We start from the raw sequence: 23,374 nt of genomic DNA, 5'->3' as shown, positions 1-23,374 counted from the left end.
TGAATCCACTGTTTGACTTTCCGAGCCTTTTCCCGCTTTAATCATGTTTTCCAACTTCTCTAATTGCTCTCTGAGTTTCCTTTCTTTCTCCGTTTTTGGAGGCTTCGTTCGGACATGTGTGGAAAACTCCTCTTCCTCATCTTCAATCATTACCCTGGGAGGAGGGACGCTGGAATAGACCCCTCGTTGACCATTTGGACGGGTAGGTGAGGATCCTCTTTGACCGGTTGGCCTGACTTGCTCTGGTTCTCTTGAGTCAACTTGAGAAGAGTTCCCACGATAACCTGTAGCTCCATGGGTAGAAATCGTCTCCACATCTCCTGTAGCCGGTGTCGGCTCATTCCTGGGATCAGCTCTGAGAGGGTTCTGAAGTGTATGCAATATCTGACCTATCCCTCTCTTGACTTTAGCCATTTCTATTTGTAAGGTTTCCACGGGACCGACCTAGGCCTGTTCGGGTGATTCAGAGTCGTGTGGATCCATACTAACTGGGCTGTAATCACTTGGTGGTATACAAACTCAAAGAGACAAAGGAGGTGATATTGGACTTAGGCGAGTCAACCGATTACCCTAATGCGTCCAAAGGGACTGCGGAGAATACTTGAGGTGTGAAAACGTGCCTAAACCAAAAGTGGCTTATTTTAAGATTTTTGAATTCCCAAACTTTTGTTCACACATTCACTAGATTAACAACCAACGATCCATCCAAAGTTTGTCCGCTTAATGATAGGGGTGGATAGGGTTCGATGCCCCTGGTCCACCCAATGTCATAAGTGGGAGATTTATACAAATGGATTGTCGAGAATATTCCCATAAGATATTGCATGTAATAAAGTCATGCATTCCTTGCTCTTTTTTCCACTAGATGTCCTTCCTCCTAATTTTCTCGAGACTTCTAGGGACTAGACGTGACTCTGACAGGATTGCCCCTGAGTCATGTATCTGGACTTTTTCTTTAAGGAGGAGGGACACCTTTTATCTAAAACTCACTTAGGAAAGTAATTTTTTATGAAGGAAATATAGTGTAGGAACATTCCTTTTCAAGACCGCAAACAAGTTCTACAGTTAGATTGTGGCGTTCCTAGCTTCTTCCTCTATTTTCTACATGATGCGAGCATGCAATGGATGCAATAGGACAGACAAGGCTTCCTTGACAGGATCTATATATGCAAGGCATATGATCCTTTTGATATACCCGTAGGTACGAGATCAAGGGGGTGATTCCTTGCCCATTACTCGTGACTACACACGAGGTTAAGCAACAGGCCACAAGGTGGTGGAACCATGAGTGATTGTGTGCAAAAGTGTAATGTAGGATAACCATCATTCAGTCTCAGAATGCCATAAAGTGCATAGACCTCCCCGAGGGTGCTGGCACAATTACAGACATCCTCGCCGTATGATGACTCATTCAATCTCAGAATGTCATAAAGTGCGCAGACCTCCCCGAGGTTACTGGCACAATTACAACATCCTTGCCATTTGACGATACCTTCTATTCTTGTATAGGAAGTGGGTATCATTTGGTCTCAGAGTACTTAGTATGTCCTGCACTGACCTCCTCGAGGGTGTGGGCATGACAGGGAGTACCCTTAATAAATGATTTCATTTCAAGCACGATGCATGATGCGGTTAGTGAATACAATTAAAAAGATGGGTTAGCCAAACATGTTTTCAAACAAATTTGGTGAAAAATGTTCTTGCATTTAAAGGTAGCATATAGTATCGGAAGCTTGACATATGTCCCTAGTGGAGTGGCCATTGTGAGGGTAGCGACCGGAGATGGACTCCGCCCTTTTGTGAAAAGGGCTAGCATCGATTCCGTCCTCTCTCCTTTCTCTTTCTCTTTTTAATGAGGGAGGGGTGTGTCATGTGTGCTTTACTTACAAGTCCCACACCACCATATTATCACTCGAAGATACGTCAAGGCCTATTTCGTAAGAGTATAAAGTTCATTAATCAAGACAGAAATTTGATGATGGTCCAATATGGGGATCGGGATCATACAAAAGGGTTTGGAGTCACCACCTAGGATTATGGGCCTAGGACCCGAGGGTGGACCCGATTCCTGAGAAAAGGGCCTGAAAGTTAGTCTGGTCCAGAGATTTAGGGTAAGTGTTAGGTTACAGAATTGGGAAGGTGTTAGGCACCCAATCTGCCCGGTTCAACTGGTCTTCCTACTAGATGCTTAAGAACGAATATTTTTCACAATTATTACTATTCCACATGCATAGCTAAGTTATCACACATATATACATTAATTGAATTTAAACTACTATATACACTAAAACAAGGTCTATATAAAGTCTACATGATGATAATTGGGTTGAGAAACTATACATGAACTTAACCTTTGTTTTGGGTCAAATGGGGTGGCCCCTAATTAATACCGGCTTGGACTGTCTTTCGATTTCTCCTAGCTCAGGGGAAGATGGTCTTGACCTCCAACTTCCTTTCTTAACAGATGTTGATTGTGATGGTATAAGGGTAGGGTTCCGGCTAGGAACGGTTACTTTCGGATTTGGATTCGAATAGAGCTTCGGCTAAGAAAAGCTATTTCCGGGCTTAGAATGAGGTAGTACTCTGGTAGAGCTTCCACTGGGGATAGGCTAGGGAAGGCTAGGCTGAGGTAGCACTCCAGTAGAGCTTCCGTTGTGGATAGGCTAGGGAGGGCTAGGTTGAGGTGGCACTTTGGCAGAGCTTCCGTTGGGAATAGCTATTTCTGGAAAGATTCCAGGGGCACTCGGACAGGGCTTCCACTAGGACTGCTATTTTTGGAAAGAAACGGATTGACCTAAAAATGGATTGAAGATCTCCAAAGTCCCAAAGAACACTTTAACGATCTGAACAAAGTTCTGGATCTTAACAAAGATCTATTCGTAGAACCGAAGAACCTCAAGGGGGGATTTCTATTTCTGGTAAAACTCAAGAACACTCAAAGGAGGGGGTTGAAGAACATACTACTTTTGGAAAAAACTGGATTGAACTAAGAACTTGGATTGAAGATCTTCAAAGTCCCAAAGAACACTTCGAAGATCCGAACAAGATTTCGGATCTTGAAGAAGATTGCTCCGAAGAACTGAAGAAAATCAAGAGGGGGAGGGATGGAGAGTTTCACTATAAAGGAGTGAGGTGGGATTTTGGTGTGTTTTTTCCAAAGGAGGGGGGTATTTATAGGTTTTTCCAGCCAATAGGAAAGGGGGAACCTCTTTGCCCGATGGACAGATATGGGGTTCTTGCCTAAAGTGGGGGAAGAGGACCTTTATACACTGGGTAAAAGAGGGGTTTGTACCAAAATGGGTGGGGAGGGCTTTCATCCACTAGGTAAAAGAGGGATTTTTGGGAGAGAGAATTACTAGCAAAAAAGAGATTTTTTGGCTTCAAGTGCATGAAGGGGGAATCCCTTCACCTACTAGGCCAGCGAAAACACCATCTCAGCCATTATCCACAGTGCGAATGATTGGGCCAAAGTGCATAGGACATGGGGGCAGGCAGTGTGGGCAATGTCATGGGTGTGCGGCGCATGGTGCATGGGTAGTGGAGCATGGGTGGGAAAGTTAGGCAGCACATGGTGCGCGCATAGGTGCAGGCTGGCCTACTGGGCAACATGCTCATGCATGGGCTGGCCTGCTGGTAAGCACACAAGCATGAGGTAGGGGCACAGGCCAGTTCCCGTGGGGGCTCGAGATAAGGGGCGGGGCTGCGGGCTGCGAGCTACGGGGCATGGGCTGCTGGAAAGGGCGTGGGTCAGTGGCTTGGGTGTATGGCAGGGTGCAGGCTGGCCTAGGGGTACATGGCTTGGGGTGGGCAGCATGCTTTGCAGCCAATGGACAGCAGCCATGGGATGCGGTCATGGGCAGCAGGCATGGGCAACAAGCATGCATGCGGGCTGGCATGCTAGCTAGAGCGTTTGGTGACGATTACAGAAGATCCGTCAGTTCAATTTTGGAGTGCCACATGTAGTCAGAATCGTACTTTTGAGCACTATCCATCTGTACGGTTATCTTGACCAGATTCCTCTGTGTATAAAAAGTCAAAATTAGACCATCTTCTCTCCCGTGCAGGGATTTCCAGGGTTTCGGGTCCGGGAGTGTTTCTGGGTGATCTAGGTAGGTAAGGGATGAATTTTAGGGTGTTTGGGGTAGGTAGGGGATTTTTCCAAGTTTCCTGTGGGACCGTCCGCATATGCGGCATACATATGGGAAAGTTTAATTTTTTAGGAATGATCGCGGGAGATTTACTGGTCTGATTTTGACGTGCCATATATTGTTAGAATCATAGTTTCGAGCACTATCCATTTGTACGATCATCTTGATCAGATTCCTTCATATATAAAAAGTCAAAACTGGACCCTCTTCTCTCTTGCACGAGGGTTTCCAAGGTTTCAGGTAGGAAAATGTTTCCATCATCATCTCTATTGATCGGAAGCCAGAAGTTGCGTCCAAGATCCAAATTTCATTATAGCCTGAGGAGGGTGACAAAATTGGATGTCTACACACACTACCTGCAATAGCATCCAAGCCCTTGCCCTTATCTACACTTGGATGACTTGAAGAGCTAGCACCTTGCTCATGAATAACCGACCCACCATGTGCTGGTCTTATAGATTGACTTTTTCTCCACTGTTCTATTGTCCATTCTTTTTTACTTACTTTCTCCCTTGAGATATGCATTGCTTGTGCAAACTGTTGTTCTTCATCCTTTGCCTCTATACCGGATCCTTTAAAATCTTGATGACCCCTTAGATTCTCAACCAACCTATCATCATCTTCAACAGTCTATTTCGCTTTATCTCTACTTTCCCTTAAGTGCTTTTTCATTGCTTTGCTTACGTCAATGGGACACTTTGTACACTTGGTAACATTACAAAACCCTTTTGCCAAATGTTGTTTATGTCTGGTAATTCCACCTCCTAAGTGGATGGCCTCACAGTAGTTACATTTTGTCCACAATCTATTACCATTCAATTTCTCTGTTGAATCCCATCCAATATCCCTATCTCATCTTTTAGGTGCCATCTTCCTACAGAGTTTATACATAATGAAACCCTCACTTAGTTTAGAAAGAAAAAAAAATGGTATATAAGTTCAAAACATGGTCATTGATTTAGTAAATAATAACATTTTTTTTTTAAAGTCGAATGAATTGAATTAAAAAAAAAAAACATATATTTTTTTAGTATTTTTCCTAATTTACAAAAACTTGAAATCCTCATTTTTTTTTCCCCAAAAAAGTGTGCATCTAAGTTCAAATCATGATCATTGATTTAGTAAATTATAAATTTTTTTTTAAAACTAAAAAATTAACTAAATTTTCTAAAAAAAATAGACTTTTTTAGTATTTTTCTTAAACTTTAATTAATTATCATAATTATAAAAATTTTAAAAATATAAACATTGGAGAAAAATTGAAAATTTTAATAGAACTTGCAGATTGATTGTTTGTAAGCAACATATAAAAAATTCACATATTTTTTACTAATAATATTGAATAGATCTAAGAAAAAAAAATTTGAAACTATCACTTTTTGGGGGAAAATGTGTACATCTAACTTCAAATCATGACTCACAGATTTAATTAATTATAAATTTTTTAAGAACTTGAATAAACTGAATTTTCTAAAAAAAAATTAATTTTTAATATTTTATTATTTAATTAATTTCAGAATAAAAACTAAAAAATATACACTTTTAATAAAAAAAACTTGAGTGAACTTTAATTTAAAAAATATTAATATTTTTATAATTTTCTTAATTTTTAATTAATTTTGGAATAAAAAACACCTTTTTGAGAAAAATAATATATATATTTTTTATAAAACTTGTAGATTGGTTGTTTGTATCCAACATATAAGAAATCCCCATACTTTGGACCATTAATATTGAATAGATCTAAGAAATTTGAAACAAAAAATTGAAACCCACATTTTTTGAGAAAAAAGTGTGTAAAATCTTGAATTTGCATTACATTTTCACTCACAAATTGTTACTTTAATAATAATACAACTTAAATTTTAAAAAAATTGGCAAATATATTATCATTTCTCAAAAAAAAATAAAGTTTTAGAAGAAGAAATTACCAAAATAGTTGAATGTTCTTAAAAAGTCCTCCACTTAGCAAGTAGAAGTCACTAAGTTTTTTCTTCAAATCTTGTTCTTTGCTTCAAACCTTGGCCTTAATAGGTAGCACCAACTTGGAAGAATAAATAGAAGTGCAGAACCAAGTTCTGTTTTAATTTGAAGATGAAAAAACCAAGACATTTGGGCCAAATGCCATTTAAACTCTATGTATTGTACCATATCGGTCCGATACACTTTGATATGTACCAATACATTATGAAAAATTAAAAAAGAGGCCAAATATATGTATCGTCATGTATCGTGTGTATCGGTATGTATCATACGATACGTATCGATATGGTACAGTACTATACCCATGATACGAAAAAATAATATTCTTACGCCCATTTATTGTATCAACAATAACTAACAAGACTCCTACAATTGTAATTCTAGCAATTAAGGAGAAAGAATAAAAGTAATATTTATATTTTTTTTCTTTTATTTAAATTTTGTTACTACAAAACTTACTTTGAATATATCAAGGGACCAGGTTCTTAAGTATCAATTTGGTAACTAACATCTTAGTGCCCGATGGTAGGTCTACAAATTCCTATATAAGTGTGACGACCCAAACCCGGGATAAGGGTAAGAGTCTCGACCTATTGGGCGGTGATCTCACGATCACATTTTTCTTAACTTTCATAAGACTAAAAGTTGGTTTTTTTATTATTATTATTATTTTTTTTATTATTTACATCTAAGCGGCTCTTTCTCTTACATACGTGGAAATATTTTATACATCAAAATGTAAACTCAAGTATTTAAATACTTCAATGCCTGGTGGCGACGTCAGCTATTTATTTCATATTTCGAAACATAGTCCAAAGGGAAGTAAAATCAAAATGTATCATTCATCACCATTATTTAACAACTCATAATAACTTAATTAAGTGTTTCTATTATTAGAATAAACAAAAAAAGAACTATCATGCATCTTCTTCAACATCCTGTTACTCCTGGCCTCCAGTGCAGTCCACACATTCGCATATTCCATCATCTGTGTCTGAGAGTAATAATAAAGGGGTGAGCTCGATAGCTCAGTGGGTCAAAGCATAGGATCATCTATGCATGAATAAACACATCTTACACATGGGAACATTATATGCAATATGATATTAAAAGAATCAATTTGATATAGGTCTCTTTTTGTTCTACTGCATGTCCACACTAGAGTGAGGAGCACAACTGTTGATCTGACAACTGTCATTTCTTGCATTACCCAGCTGAACACCACAGGAAGTCATTTTTCACTAACCCCGGCTGACTGGACTGGGTCTAGGATCATATGAGCTCCCCTTGTGGGAGTTCTTGATCTGGTTCTGGAGGAGTAAGGGAATTTTCATCCTTACCATTATTCTTGTTCTGTTCTAAAGGATAGTGTACTCATCTTGTGGGATGTCTTATCCTTAGTTTTGTTCTGGTGTCCTCATCTAGCACTTAACCTCTTATTGGAAAGGAGTGCAGTCTGAAGTCTAGTTCTGAAGCTAAAGGTCTAAGTATGAAAAGTATGAAAACATTTTTTCAATTCTTTTATGCATTTCCCTAATGAGATTCTATATTCTGTAATGGTATAAAATCACATTTATATAATATGGACATATGATACATACATGGCATGTTATTAATAAAAAAAGGTATGAGATGACATATGATAATTTTTCAAAACATCATAACAACATTCGCACATATTAACAAGAGAGAAGTTCTTATATCAATTCACATAATGCTGTAAGAGCCACATCAACCATGTTAAGCTCATGAACTAACTCACCTTGGTTTCTTGTATATAATTGCCAGATCTTTAGTCTCTCTTTCGTAGAGTGTACGGTCTCTAAATATGCTCACTTAACATATTACATTCGTATTTTTCAGATTATGTCCAATTCTATGTTTAACCCTTTTTAATTTCCATAACATCTGACATAGACAATTGATGTAAAATAAATTATAAATCCTTAAAGTAGACTTAAAATATAATAAATTATCAGTAAGACTTATCTCTAGATTAGGTCTTTGAGACCCTTCAAAATTGGTCCCAACATAGGGTACTACACTGTGACTATTTCTGTTAAATCAAAATGACCACAGTGCATTAAAACTACTTTCCCCCCTTTTTTAGAAATCAAATGGGTCTATAATTTTTATGGGTAGCTAGAATAATAGAGATACAAATCATTAGAAGGAATCATACTTTAAATCAGTCTTTAAAGCATTTGAAATATATACACAAGGACTGGTATATGCACTGGACATAATTGACCACAGTCCAATAAAATATATTTTCTCCATCATTCGTAAATCAAAAGGATTGGAGGTTTTTATGGATAAAAATAGACTTTTTGGGCTATCACATGTAAGAAAATTAGACCAAAACAACGTTCCTAGATTGATTATTCCTAAGGGCCAATCCCAGCATCCAGAATCTTTCAGATTTCTAAGGTATGGTAAAAACAAATACATAACTATTTCTTACTAGAATCAAAATGAGCCATTCTTTCTCCTAGGTGACTATGGTTATTTTTTAAATATGTATAAAAAGTATCATGCCCAAAAATATTTTTTAGAGAGGGTATTGAGCCCACCCAAAATCCTATCCTAAATCTGCCTTTTCTGCAGAACAGTTCCAAATCCTTATTTTTTTGTTATGTAAAATGAATTCAAAATGAAATGAAATTCTACAAATGTTTATATATGTAAGAAACAATTTAAATAAAAAGTTTTAACTTCTAATGATTATTACTTAATTTTATAAAAATCTAACATGCACCACATATCAAACTAGTTTCCTACAGTCCCCTTGGCAAGTCTAAAAAATCTAATCTTGAACATGCGATTTGTCAAATAAAAAAACTATAAACGCTTCCTAGAGTTATTGTAAGATCGAGCCCGTTTGGTATCATTCCAAAAAAACGTTTCTATCGTTTTTTCGTTCCAATGGAACGAAAAAAAGCAAAAAATTGTTTGGCAACCTTACAGTGTGTTTCAGTTTTTTTGAAACAAAAATTGGAAAAAAAAAAGATTTGAAGGTCAAAATACAGAACGACAATTTATTGTTCCGTCTGTGTAGTTTCGTTCCAAAATTGTTAAAAATAAATCAATTTCCAAATTTCGTTCCCGACAAAATCCACAACAAGCCCTATCACTTTTCTTTTCTCCCCTTTCTCCCCTTTCACCTTCTTGCACACAGGAGAATGCTCAACCTAGGGCAATCGATAAATTAGGTAATCTTCTCGTTCTTCTTCTTCTCTGTTCTTCATCTTCATTCTTCTTCTTCTTTGCTCTTCTCTATTTCGCACAGACCCTAAAATTTTTTGGATTTTTTACAAAACAAAAGGCTCTTGTATCGTTCTTCTCAAGGGAGAACTCCACTGCTCATCTCTACTCATCGATCACGTCTGGAAGTCCTTCCTCCTCGTTCCCTTTCCCTGATCGTTGCTTCCTTGCTTCTCGCGGCCTCGCCCTTGCTCTCAGCTCGAATCAGGTCGCCGCCCACATATCTCTGCTCTTCCTCGTTGTCTGGTCAAACTATAGACTCAGATCTATGAAGACTCAGTCTGGTTGAACTATTGAAGCCACAAACATAGATACGCAGAGAAGGAGAAGATAACGATAATCTTTGTAAGAGCCTCAAAGGGAATTGAAGGGTGGAATTAGTTCAGGTAAATTAACTAATCCAACTAATCTTGGTAACTATTCAAACTTTCAAATCTCATTTTGTCATCTCCTCCAATTTTCATTCTCTATTTGGGTATTTGGGTTTTGTCTACTATTAGTCGAAGAGTTGATCCCATATAAGATATCAAATTTTCATGTTCAATTTTCATGTCTGAGAAACTCAATGATAAGCTCTAGCAGAGGCATTTCTGTGGGGTTACTGTTGGCTTGATTAGCGCCATTGACAGACAAGATGATGATGAAGAAAGAATAAATTAAAAAAAATAAAGAATTTCTCTCTCTGTCTCTCTCTATCTCTCTCTTCCTTATATGTGTTTCATGGTCAATTATGTTATGGAAGTGACCTGGGTAGCACTGCAGTTGCTTTCACTTGTTACTTTCTCTTTCTAAAGACAGACTAAAAGGGGTGATCCTATTTTTTTTTCTCCATCGCCGCTTGAAGATGGGACCTTGGCCCTTGTGATTTGGGAAAAGGATGGAGTAAGTAACCACTTCAGATATGACTGAAGAAGCCTGAAGGTCAAGGGTGATGAAGTGTTCTCAGGTGTGAGTTCGGTCACCTTCTAGATTGGATTTGTTAGATTTATGGATCTGTCAATCTCAGTGTTTATTTTGGATTTGTTAGATCTATCAAGGGTGATGAAGTGTTCTCTGTTGATTCCTCATCGAGTCGAATTTATACACTTTAATGAGGTGGGTAATTCCCATTAGTTGATGTTGAAAAAAATTTCCATTCAAATCTGAAATTTCATATAGATATTCGAGAAAGGCAAATTTTGTGCCCTGTTTCAAAATTTTCTTTAGTTTTTTTTGAGATTCAATTGCTAACCCAAGGCATTGCAATAGTCTTGCAGAGTCGGTTTCAATATATTTGCTTCTTGTGATGTAACAGAGCCAAAAATTTATAATGTCTTCCAATCTTTAGCCCATAATATGAAAGGTGTGAAAAGACTTGTGTTCTAAAAGAAATATATCTTGAATTAGCTAGTCTGTTGGTCACATATGCAGTTTGATTTGGAGATATGATTTTTGAGAGTTTGTTGGTCCAAATTTTGACACTCAAAACAAAGGATGATGAGTATCCCCCAGCTTCTGTCTGATGGAACTCAATTCTGCCCCCAATTTTACAGTTGAGTTGGTTTGATATGGGTTATAGGATCATTTTCTGCTGTCCTGTGTCCTGTCATCATTTTCTGCTGTCCTGTTACAGCTTAATAAAACGTTCTCTACCATTTGATAGTTTGACGTAACATGTACCAAATTGAATGGAATTTGGTTCTCTGGTTTTGAATTTTGTCATATTTATGTAAGAATTTGATTAAGTTTCAATAAGGCCATTTGCAGATGCATCCATTATCATTACCCATTACCCAGTACCCAGTACCCATATCTATATCCATAGCTGTGATCATTCAATATTTTCAGATGGACCCACACAGAGGAGCATTCTTAGATCAAACCCAATGATGAATGGAGAATGGGGAATGCAGCAAGAACTCTCTGAGACATATGGAGGTCATGCACTAATCTGGGTCAATGCCTTGGTAGATGAGAAAGGCGTATAGAGTGGGGATCTGATTCTTTCAATGATATAAACAAAGGTAAAGATATTTTTATAACAAAATAGACAACTGTGGTGATATAGATTGCACATGTCCATGGGTGTTTTGGAGGAATGGCATGTAGGTATGGCTAAAAAATAATGCAAGAGAGTGAACAGGCAAGGAGTGATTGTCGATTGAGTTTTTCATATTCACCTCCAGGTATTAACTTTGTACTAGTATATTAGATTTTCATTTGAGTGTATACGTAATAACGTATATTATTTTTCGTCTGTAGGAAAGTATTATGTTGTCGACTCTGGGTATGCTAGCCAATCTGGATTTTTGACACCATTTAGGGGTGAGAGATACCATCTACCGAACTACAAAGGGCATAGAAGATCCCCAAGAACAGCAAAAGAGTTGTTCAATTATAGACATTCATCACTTCAGAATGTCATTAAACGTACATTTGGGTATTGAAGAATAAATTTCAAATTTTAAGGCTAATGCACCAGTTTCCAGTGAAAGCTCAGACATTAATCGTACTAGCATGTTGTGGGCTACACAATTATATTCGAGAAGAGCATATTGCTGATGTTGAATTCATGGGGATGAGTGATGATTTAAAAGTTGCAGAAGATGACTTGAATCCGCCACATGAAGATTTCATTGATTATTCTATAACACAATCTAGTCAATGAAATAGAACAAAAGAGATGAATGCCACTAGGCTAAGAATTACAAATACAATGGCTAGACAACAAAGGATACCAAAACTAGTTGAAAACTAAAATTGATAACTATTTTGACAGAACTGAAAACCTAAATTGATGTTTCAAGTGATGTAGTACTTGTTTTATGTTACGTTTATGTATATGGTACAAGTTGATATATTATTATGAATGTCATATATTTGGATGCTATATTAACTTCTTTGATATTTAAATTATTGTTACAGATGACTTCTTCTATGCCCCTACTCATAATAGCAAATTGTGAAATTTACGGGAAGAGTTGTGGTAAATATACAACCAAGTAGAGTAAAAATATTGAAAGAGAATTTTTCAAGTGTCAAGATTCATGTAATTTTTTCATGTGGGTGGACCAACTACATTTATGTAGATGTGGTAAAGGTCAAAAAGTACGAATTACGACGAAAGGTCCAAACAAAGGACAATATTTTCTATGTTGCCCAAATTCAACTGGAGTAATTTATTTCTACGATTGATCTATACCTATAGATAATTTTAGGTTTTTTTTAATTCGATGTTAAATTTCAATGACCCTAATCACATCTATTATTTGATATAGGCTGATAATCGTGGATGCTGTATATTTGTATGATTGAAAGATGAAACACATATCTCTATCATACAACATACATTATGTTCAGAAAGCTCAACATCAACATCATCCACACCACCGTCCATTTTGAACGAGTACATGAAAGGATATCTGGAAGGGACACTTAAAGGATTAGAGGACCAAACAAATAAGATGAAAGACATCCTCCATGCATTCAAGTCTTTAGACTTGGACAAAAAGTGAAAATTTGGGAAATTATGTAATAATTAACTTGGACAAGGCATTGTTAATTATGTATTTTATTCATCCTTTGGAAACCATGTTTTTTTTAGTTGGTATGTAATACTTTATTGTCCCAAAGGATTTGTATGCTTATAGTATTTTAATGTTATTTCTGTAATTATTGACTTAAAAGAAAAGAAAAGAGAAAAAAAAAATGTTTCTGAAACAAGCATTACCAAACAGCAAAATAGTCGTTTTTTTTGTTCTGAAACTGTTCTAGAAACAGATTCACCAAACAACCTTAAATCATTTAAAAATTGCGTTTTGACATAGAAACTGAAATTTCCATTTTTGACAAGAAACGGAGATTCTGGAACAGAAACGATACCAAACGGAGCCTAAATGAAATGTATCATCATATAATTTGAACCAAGAAAAATCTCCCCTAGCATAGGCTGAAAGATCTTACTCCTCAAACCTGTGCAATATATTTTTCTATTTGTGTTGCTATATACGCAAAAAAGGAGAAAAATAAAACATCACAAACATTAATCATTATTAAAAAAATATATTGTTAATATATTTTAATAAATCAAGAAAAATATAGACCCATAAAATATCAATAACATGTAAATAATACATTAAAATGAAATAAAAAAAATATAGAAATAACAGATTTAGAATTATTAGAAGTAATAATAAAAAATAAAAAATTTATTTATAATTAGCAAATGTTAGAAATGTCAGATCTAGAAACAACAACAGCTCCATATCACTCCCAAGATCTTTACCCAGGAGAGCAAGATCATAGCAACAACTTTGGATCCATAAACCACAACACTTACTCGCAGCTCTCGATCTTAATGACACTAACCTTTCTTAAAAAATCTACATGTCGACCAAGAAATTCACTTACACAACAACATCTCTAGATGAATCTTCAAACGTCATACAAAAGAAACAACAACAACAGCTCCTCCAGGATACGAACTACACATCACCAATAACTTAATGAACTTAGCAACATCCACTCACAGACCCTCATGCACCACTTCATCACACACTACTATGCAGTATTAAACTTAGCAAACCTCAACAACTTTAGATCTCAACCCGACGAAACCAAATCTCACAATAACTGCTGGAGATCACACCACAACAACACTAGACCTATCGCACACAAAAAGATGCACAAACAAATTTATTGGCAGCACAGTAGCAACACGCCACGCACATAACAATACCTCCCACTTCCACCTCCACCTCCACCTCCACACACAACACTACCCCTTTTTTTTCTTTAGGTCTTTATTCTGTAGTCTTTTGGATGGTTTTGATTCTTAAAAAAAAAAAAAAATTAAAATAAAATAAGTGATAATGGAGGCTCCATTATGGAGCCTTTGGCAGTGGATGTGGATTCCCTTTTGGATCCACTCCGTTATGTGATCATATAGAACAATGCTCTTATGCAAGCACTATTTTACTTTAGGATTGGTTTCAGTGACCACTAGGGATGCTCTTTGAATAGCTTTTGACTTGAAAATATCAACTACATACATGATACATAGGTTAACTACGTGTGGTGTATATGTCTGTTACATAATAAATATATGCCTATAAGTAGGGTTGTCAATGTTAAAATCCAGCCTAACCCTAAGGTCTCTTCACTCAACCCAAGCCCAACCTAATCCTAGGTCAGAATGGGAGATCTCAACCCAGGCCTAATTTGGCTTAGCCCAACTTAGCCTAGCCTAGCCCTGATGGACCCTAATTGGATCGAGCTTAGCCCAACCCAGCCTAGCCCAGTACTATTGGTTACTTGGTTGCTTATTTTGAAGCATTACAGAGGTCAAAGACCAAGGTGTTTGTATATATGTATATCCAATTATAATTATTAATATAAAAACAATATACGTATGTATAGGCAAACATAGAGACCAAGGTTTTTATATATATTTATATTATTATGTACTTTTAATATACAAGGTAGGGTTGGGTTGGGCTGGGTTGAGACCTCAACCTAGGCCCAGCCCAACCCAACTCGGCCTGGCCTCGGGCCTAAAATTCTCAACCCTAGCCCACTCTATGGGCTGAAATCTTAGCCTAAGCCCTATTCAGGCTCAGGGTGGACTAGGTCTGGTTCGGGATTTTTTGACACCCTACTGTTACTAAGTGATTTTAATTCCCAACAGTTGTTGTGTTTGCCTATACATGTGTATATTGTTTTATATCCTCTTTGTACAATTCATATAATGAGTATTACGTTCGTATTTCTCTATGGTTATCACTTATTAGAAGTGCACTTTAAATGGTTGGAAAGTTGTTTGATCTTAGAGGTGAGGACGTACAATCAACTCGGTTGTACATATATACTGGACATTCAAATACCTTAAGGAGAGGATACCCATACGACTCATCTCTACTCAATTTGGAGGACTTCTATCATCATTCCATAGTTTCAACTTGAACAATCGATTAAGACCTTATTTCATTATTAATTAGTATTAAAATTGTATTTGTGAGTCTTATACCTATTGCCCGTATTCTTTTTCTTACAATACAACAAAAAACATGTTCAAAGTCATAATTGGCCATATAGCTTGGCTTGGCTTGGCTAGGCTATACTAGTTGTTCATTGTTGTCAATATAGTCAATACATTTTCAGAGTGACATGTTCAATTGGAGTTGGGAATCACTACTTTAAAAACCCTTTTTCATTAGATACATCAATTTGTTGCACAATTTTAGAATTTATGCATTAAACGTAAATTGAAGACGATATCATGGAAATATAGCCCTTCAAGTCAACTTTACATCCATGAAAGAATTAGGTCAATCAAAATTGGGAAGAGAGAGATAAAGACCATATGGTAAGTTGAGTCATTGTGTCAAACAAATCCAAGGTCTTAAGTAACAGGAACATTTAAAAAAATGCAACTCATCACTCATCACCCGGGTCGTCGTCTAAGTTGACATTTTTTCGATACAACTCCGTGGGCAGAAAGGAGCCTTCGCCCCTGGTTTGGTTCCTCGGAGGTAAAGAGCCAGAGAGGCAACGATAGATTAGTCGGAGGAGCAGTCGGGATGAGGGGGCGAGTCGGTGGTGTTCCGAATAGGAACGAGTCGGCGTTCACTCGTGCGGTGAATGGGGTATTCGCCTTCTTCCGTCTCGCCGAATTCGAGATCCTGTTCTTCCTCTTCATCTTCATCGCATTTCTTATCTTTAAGGATCTGGTCGGTAGTCCTTCATTCCTCCTTCAATTGCTTGTGTAATCTTTTATTTATTAACGCCTCAGATTGCTTTGTTACCCAATTTAACTCTTCAGAAAAACATCGATGAATTATGCTTTTCAGGGGATATTGGAGATATCTCACTTTCAACTTTTGCAGTTATTTCTTGTTTGGTGATGATTTCAATTGCTCACATCTTGTAGCAACTTTTCTTTGTTAACCCTCAGATTGCTTGGTTACCCAGTTGACCTTTTGAAATAAACTTCTATGATTATGCTTTCCAGGGGATATTGGAGATAACCCATTTTGCAATTTTTGGTGCTGTTGTTGGTGATTTTTTAATTGCTTATAGATTGCAGTAACTTTAACCGATTAAACGTTGGATTGTTTGAAATTCTATGATTATGCTCTCTAGGGGATATTGGAGATAACACAATTTCCAATTTTGCAATTTTTTCGTGTTTGTGGTGATGTTAATTGATTATTCTCCTGCTTGTATAATCAAATAAAGATTGAAAAGGGGAAAGAAACAATCTATATTATGATCTCATATAGGTCGTGTGGCGCCTGATCCAACATCAGTTACAGAAGGGATTTAATATGGGTTGATATGGTCTTGTGTTCCTTCACATTACAAGCCGGTTTACGGGGTTGAGTTCTCCTAAGGTTCATACCAGTGGTATCAGAGCAGCCAGTCCTCGGTCCCAACTCTTATGCGGAAGTGGCAACCTGGTGCTAGAGTAAAGCCGCTAGCAGAGACCTTGGAGCAGATTGGTGCCGCTTAGAAGCGCTACCTGATTTGGAGTGGGCCGTAGTGGATGTTGGTACAGAAGGGTGGTGATATGTGATGAACCTATAGTCTCCCAAGGTTTGTATCAATTGAAGATAGGGGAAACGTCTTAAAATTAATTTACGTATGAGTTGCTGTTTCCCACAGCATATCTCAATTTACAGATCAACAAAGAAAAGAAAAATGGAATCAGAATGTAGTATGCATGGAGGTGGATTGTGTTGAGATGGGTGGTGATACAAGTTTATATCGTTATTTATGGATTCTGAAATCAGGGAGAGAGTTAAGCTGTTAGCAATAATTATATTGTGATGGTAAGTGTAAGAGATAGCTAATGGAAACTCTCCATTACAAGTAATCTGCAGACCAATGGAGTACTATGCTTTGGAGGGAGGATAACTATGATTGTAGCAACAGTTTCTAACCTCCCTAACTACTACCATACTTCCTATCAGCTATCAGGGCTTCACTCATAGTTTGTGATTAATGAGGAGCAGTCCTGAAATTCCTTTGGAAACAAGGGAAAAGAAGGATGACCATCTTATTTATTGTGGATTTTATGCAAAACCATACAGGAATCTGGACTTGGCATAGTGAAAGTAAATTACAAGGGAAAAAAAGGAAGATTTGCTTGCTGATTGGTTATCGCCTTATCGGTATTTGGAGATGTGCCAGTTATTCTGTTGCTTGAAATCATTGAATGGGCTAATGGAAATGGATGGATTTTGGTGAAAGACAACCACACCTTTATGTCCCTAAGAAAGCATTTCAAAGGATCCTCCCTACCTTTAGCCAGTATCTGAGATACAACATGGGGCAGAAGTGATAAAATCAGACTGTGGGTGGACCAGGGGAGACTTATTGCAAAATCTGGTATGTTTTGCCCCAAGGAATTGTGTGAGACTTTTGATTTATGAGAGTGGGTGACTTTAGATATAGGAGGCCACTTCATTTGGACCAGCTTTGAGGATATCTTTAAACCCAATCAGGATACCCCTCATCTGGTCACAGGAATGGAGGTCTCCTATCATACTAGGAATTTAAAAACTGAATAAAAACCAACTAATAAGAGGACTGAAATTTATAAAGAATATTCCAGCCTATACAAATAAATAAATAAGAAAATAAATAGGCCTTAAATAAGTCCACATGATTCTGATTTTGGGTTAACCAGATTAACACCCTTCAAACTGAGACAACTCAGTGAGTTGCTGAGTCACTGTCTTCTTTTTCCTCTGGTACTTTTTAGAGCACCTGTCTTGCTGATCTGCATCAGAGAGTCTTAAGGGATACCAGCAATGAAATTCATTATAATCGAGACAAGAGAGAGTCTTTAGGGCAGCCGCTGGTGAAATTCATTGTCATGGAAATGTGATCCATGATCGTTCTAACCAAGAAACAACTGCTTAATAATTCAGTAGCAAACACCAGCGACCAGCTCAATATGCCAAATGGAACTTTATTTATCCAGAGGGTGGGGAGGATTATTTCATGATGTCCAGTTATCTTTTTTATTTTTGGTGAGCAAGGGATTTTTTTAATAAAATGGAGTATGGGAGCCTGAAAAGGCAATCTATTCTGTACGATGCTCATATGCATTTAAAACACAAGGCTTGAAACTAATCACTGGGATGGCCCACAATCATCTTAATGCAATCAATTTCTGAGCACCCTAAGGTTCTCCAAATATTGACTTTGCCCTCAAATTTGAAATTGTAGCCTTTTGTAATTTGCATGACTGCTTCCAAGTAAGATCTTTGAGTGTCAAAGGGTCCCATTATAGGACAATCCTTTGATACTATCAGTCTTTGAACCATTCTTTTGACTTGTTTGGAAAATCCAACATAAAATTAACATTTTGACCCAACATCTTCAGGTCCAATATGTTGTGGAATACGGACATATTCTTGAGCCAAACGAGAAGCATGATTTAGTAATAAACTGGTCCAAGTTTCTCTGTTAGTCTTCACGACCATTAAAATAAAGAGCCAGCTCCGATACCCGTCAAACATGCATCTGCAACTATACCTTGTCTGCATTCTCAAATTAATGTTTTGATTAGTGTTTTCCTGTTGTTTCATTCTAGCTTGAGCTGCTTCATGATTTTCATTGTGTGGGCACAATATGATTTTTACTTTTTAACTCTTCATCCATGCATTAGGTATAGCAGTCCAAATTAATGTTTTGATTAGTGTTTTCCTGTTGTTTCATTCTAGCTTGAGCTGCTTCAGGATGTTCTTTGTGTGGGCACAATATGATTTCTACTTTTTAACTCTTCATCCATGCATTAGGTATAGCAGTCATGAAATATATATATGAGAACCATAGGATTTGGTTGGCCTTGAACCTCTTCATATGGAGTTAACTTAGTAGATACATAGACTGGGTAATTACTCACCATTATTCCCATGGGAGGCACTTCACTCTGTGATGGTGGTAGCTGAAAATGTAAGTATCTGCAAATTAAATAATAAACCTTTTTAATCTGTTTGTACGAGGTTTGAGGGTATATGAAATTAGGCTGTAAGATCCTTGTGAATACCATTTCCTTATCACTAATAAGTATACTTACCATTTCGTGATGCTTGAAGAAATAAACAAGAATTCATATGGTGCAGCTACATAATGATGAGATGTTGCAAATGGAGTGGGCATATTTGGAAAGATGATCCACCCCTGCTGTTATTTTAATCTTCACTTCTGGCACCATGTTTTATTGATGATTCCATTAGTAGAGCATACCCAGTGAACAAGGTTCCCACCACTGTAGGGTCTGGGGAGGGCCATAATTATTAATGTATGTCATTAATAATTTTTTCAAAATTCATCTGAATAGTTAGCCTTTGGCTGTGTCCACTTCCCATGTAAATTGCCAGCGGAAATTTTTGTAGACCGATTTATTTCCCATTTAAAATCCAAAGAACCAGCTTCTGATGTTGCATTAAAAAAAAAAAAAAAATGCAACAGAGAGTTTTCCATGGTACAATTCACCTTCTATGGCCTAAAAAGCTACCTATGTAACAGTGCAGTACAGCTAAACTTTGTAGGTTTGTGTAAGTTTCATCCTCCCCAGTCCTTCGTTTTCATGCCATCAATATATCTTGTCGAGGGTGAAGAGATGATGCTGAACTAATTGGAAGCAGGCAAGAGGTGAAGATTGTGATTGGTCCAAACCTTCGGCCAGCGGCTTCTTGCGACCTGCCCAGAATGCCATTACATACGAAGACATTGTTCACGCAGCAAATAAAGTCCAGGGGAAGGGGGGCAGTCAACTGGCTGCTTCTTGGCCACCCCCCTGGCTTATAGATACGATATACTTGACAACAACTCATATATTATTCCCTATCTAATTTCAAAAAAGAAAAATATTTGCATTACCTCAAGGTCAGTTACCTAACTAAGGATTCAATGGTTACCAATCATGTTTTTGACAACTACGATGTCATTCACTATCTCATTTCAGAAAGGAAATGTTTGCAGACCAAAAGGTCAGTTCCCTAACTAACCATCCAATCGTTACCATCATTGTGACCGCCATAAGGCCTGCCCAAAACAAAGCAGCTGGAACCTTCGACCAGCAAAGAAGCAACAAGATCTGTACAGAGGTTTTAAAGAAAATGCTAGAATGCAACATAGCATTACTTTTTTTTCTCTTCTTCTTCTTGACTCGTTTGTGGATGCCAAATTTGTTGTGCCTGATGTATTTGCATTGACTATCTAGACAGACATCTTTAAGTAATCTCCCATTAATGGAATTTTTCAAGCCCTTGAAGGTCTGATTTAAAACATGGTCCCTTTTATCTTGTGAACTGCTTAACACATTTGTATGAAGGATTGTGGAATCAATAATGTTTCCTATGCTTTCTTTAATTTTTCTTTTCCAAGTTTTAATTGGAGGAGGATGCTGGAGCGGAGAGGAATGTCAATGGTAACTCTAGGAATTGAATATTGAAATTGTTTGATGCCTAAGGCATGGAGAAAGAAGAACTTGGAGTTGGAGCGAATGTTCCTTGTTTTGTTTGTTTCTCCTATTCTGAAAAATGGTGAAACTGGTCAAACAGGTAATCCGTTCTATTAATTAGATGTCATTCTGAAGTTTGGGGGATCTCCCCCACCCAATATATATATATATATATATATATTTAATATTTGGTTAATGCTCCTTTCAAAAATTTTGTTATAGGAAGCGATTTATATATTTAACCCCCATTGCACCCCTTCCCCAAAAGTGAAGGCAGGACTTGATTGTAAGATGTGGCTACAGCTGTCAACACCCTTACCAGCTGTGCTAGCTGGCACCTTCCATGTTCCTTTTGAAATTGTTTGTAGCCTGTAGGGTACCTTCTAGTTGTTGTGGCTGTTGCCACCATTGTGTGTATATGTGTATTTGCCCGTGCATCTTCTGGCCAGCTATTTCTTACTGCTGTTGTCCTCATACTTTGAGCCGTGCAGTTGCTTTCTTATAGACTAGGTATATCCCAATGAAGTGTCTGTTGCTCCTTGAGGCCGGTTTGATGTGGTGGTACCTCGATTAGTATCTTTGATATGATAGTGGTAACTAACTGTGGTGAAAATAAGGCTGCCATCAATCCATCCTATGAGGTCGACACCCTTTATTATGCTTATTGTGTCTTTCCAAATTTCTTATACATGGTAATATCATTGAGAAAACAAAAGTTTGATTCAATTAACTAATAAAATAATATAATATTTAATCAAAAAAGAAACTAATCAAATAAAAAAAAGGTGGCTTAATTATGCAGTATTCTCTGGACTAGTATTTAAAACTAAAATACTTTGAGAAGTCAAGGAGGTTGGATGATCTATAGAATAATGAGGTTTGTTATTTTAGCTGTTTCGAACATATTAGAATTCTTTCTGTTTATTGTTCTTTTTCTTTTGTTTTCTTTTTTATTTCTCCCCGATGAATTTTGCTTGGCTGTGTTTGTTATTAGCGATTTGTATCCAACATGCACATGCGCACAGGCACATAGAGTCTCACCATAGAAACACAACTAGGGGAAAAAGAAAAAAAAAAAAACACAGAAGACAGAAGATAACCAAAACTAGTCAAATGAAAAGGACGGATTTGGTTTTGATAAGCACTTATAGTTAAATTGATGACTTGAAAATAAACGAATACTAAACTAAGTCTTTTCCTGATTGCTTGGGGTTGGCTACTTGATTGCATTAGTCATGTTCCACTATTTCCCATTTAAGGCCATCATAATTATTAGCTCATATGCAAGCCTGCTTTTTGTCCATTTTCAGTTGAAGGGAGTTTACTTGATAAATGTATCTTGCCAATTGTAAGGAGATTTTTTTGTTATACAGATAAGTGTTGTCTAATTTTTTTTCCTGAATATTTTTTTATGACGTAAATATGGAATACTTGCAGATAGACCGATCGATGTTTGATCAGAATTTCTGTTCCATACAAATGTTAGCTCTTAGATGCTCTGCTCTATTAGAGGTTTCAGGTATCAGGGCCGGTTTGGGTGTATCACCTAATCTATATTGGGATCAACTAAAACTGATATCTGCATTGCCTGTGAACTGTGACCCATAGTTTTAAATCCTTGGTTGTATTCTCTGCATAGTTAGCTACCTTAGGAATTGTTGTTTGCTCAGATCGGATCTATACACTGGTACTTAGTATATACAGGATATGGGCTGATCTTTGTAACATTGTTGATAAAGTGTAAAGAGGATTTTTATTTTTATTTTTTTAAGTCTTTTGTTTCTCTTGAATACCGTCTTATAGGTTAGACGAATACCTAAAGAATATTGACGTTACTCTGTATTTGAACAATTATAATTCATTCTATAATGTAGATTACCAGTAACACTTTTATGTGCTTAGTTTTGTTCCCTGTGATATTTGAAGCTTTTAATCTGTTAATTTTACTCTGATGCAGACATCAAGACCGGAGTACAATCAGATTCTTGGAAAGAAGCTAAGTGGTGATGATTTCTGGCCACACTAGATATACCCAAAAGCTCCTCTTAAATTAGACGTGCACTGCTTTCATCTCAAAACTGTTGAAATTTACTGTACACTTTTCTATGTAAGATTGAGTTTGCTAGCATAGTGCCCCTTCCATGTAAGGATGTGAATTTGTAACCGAAACCGTTTATCGAAATCGAATCGATCCGTTTACACCGAAACCGCAAAACCATTTAGTAAATGGTGTGGTTATAATTTCAAGTTTCAGGCTGATTAGCTAAATGGGTCGGGTTGGTTTTAACCGCAGAACTCGTTGGTTTCAAATCGAATTTAAACTGTTTAAACTGAACCGTTTAAAACTGTTTAGACCGTTTAAGCCGATCCGATTAATCAGTATAACAATTAAATAAAGAAGGAGCAGTTATCCGTATAACAATTAACAATTAAATTAAGTGCTCATCTTGTTTTGGTATGATTTATTACAATTCAGTTCAAGTTTAGGCTTTAGATCATGAACTTGTAATCCATATATATTACT

The 23,374-nt window shown here is 36.9% G+C and overlaps 1 protein-coding gene across 1 annotated transcript; it reads left to right on the top strand.

Moving 5' to 3' along the window:
- The first annotated feature begins 15,734 nt into the window (after positions 1–15,734).
- LOC122072065 lies at positions 15,735–23,057 on the top strand. Its single transcript, XM_042636606.1, has 3 exons — positions 15,735–16,102; positions 20,860–20,950; positions 22,808–23,057. The coding sequence occupies exons 1-3, from the start codon at positions 15,953–15,955 to the stop codon at positions 22,855–22,857; spliced, it is 291 nt and encodes a 96-aa protein (XP_042492540.1). The 5' UTR covers positions 15,735–15,952; the 3' UTR covers positions 22,858–23,057.
- The last annotated feature ends 317 nt before the right edge of the window (positions 23,058–23,374 follow it).

Source organism: Macadamia integrifolia, chromosome 2, assembly GCF_013358625.1.
Source record: "Macadamia integrifolia cultivar HAES 741 chromosome 2, SCU_Mint_v3, whole genome shotgun sequence".
Lineage (NCBI taxonomy): Eukaryota > Viridiplantae > Streptophyta > Magnoliopsida > Proteales > Proteaceae > Macadamia > Macadamia integrifolia.
The sequence above is the reverse complement of the archived record's forward strand: the minus strand, read 5'-3'. Positions and strand labels throughout refer to the sequence as shown.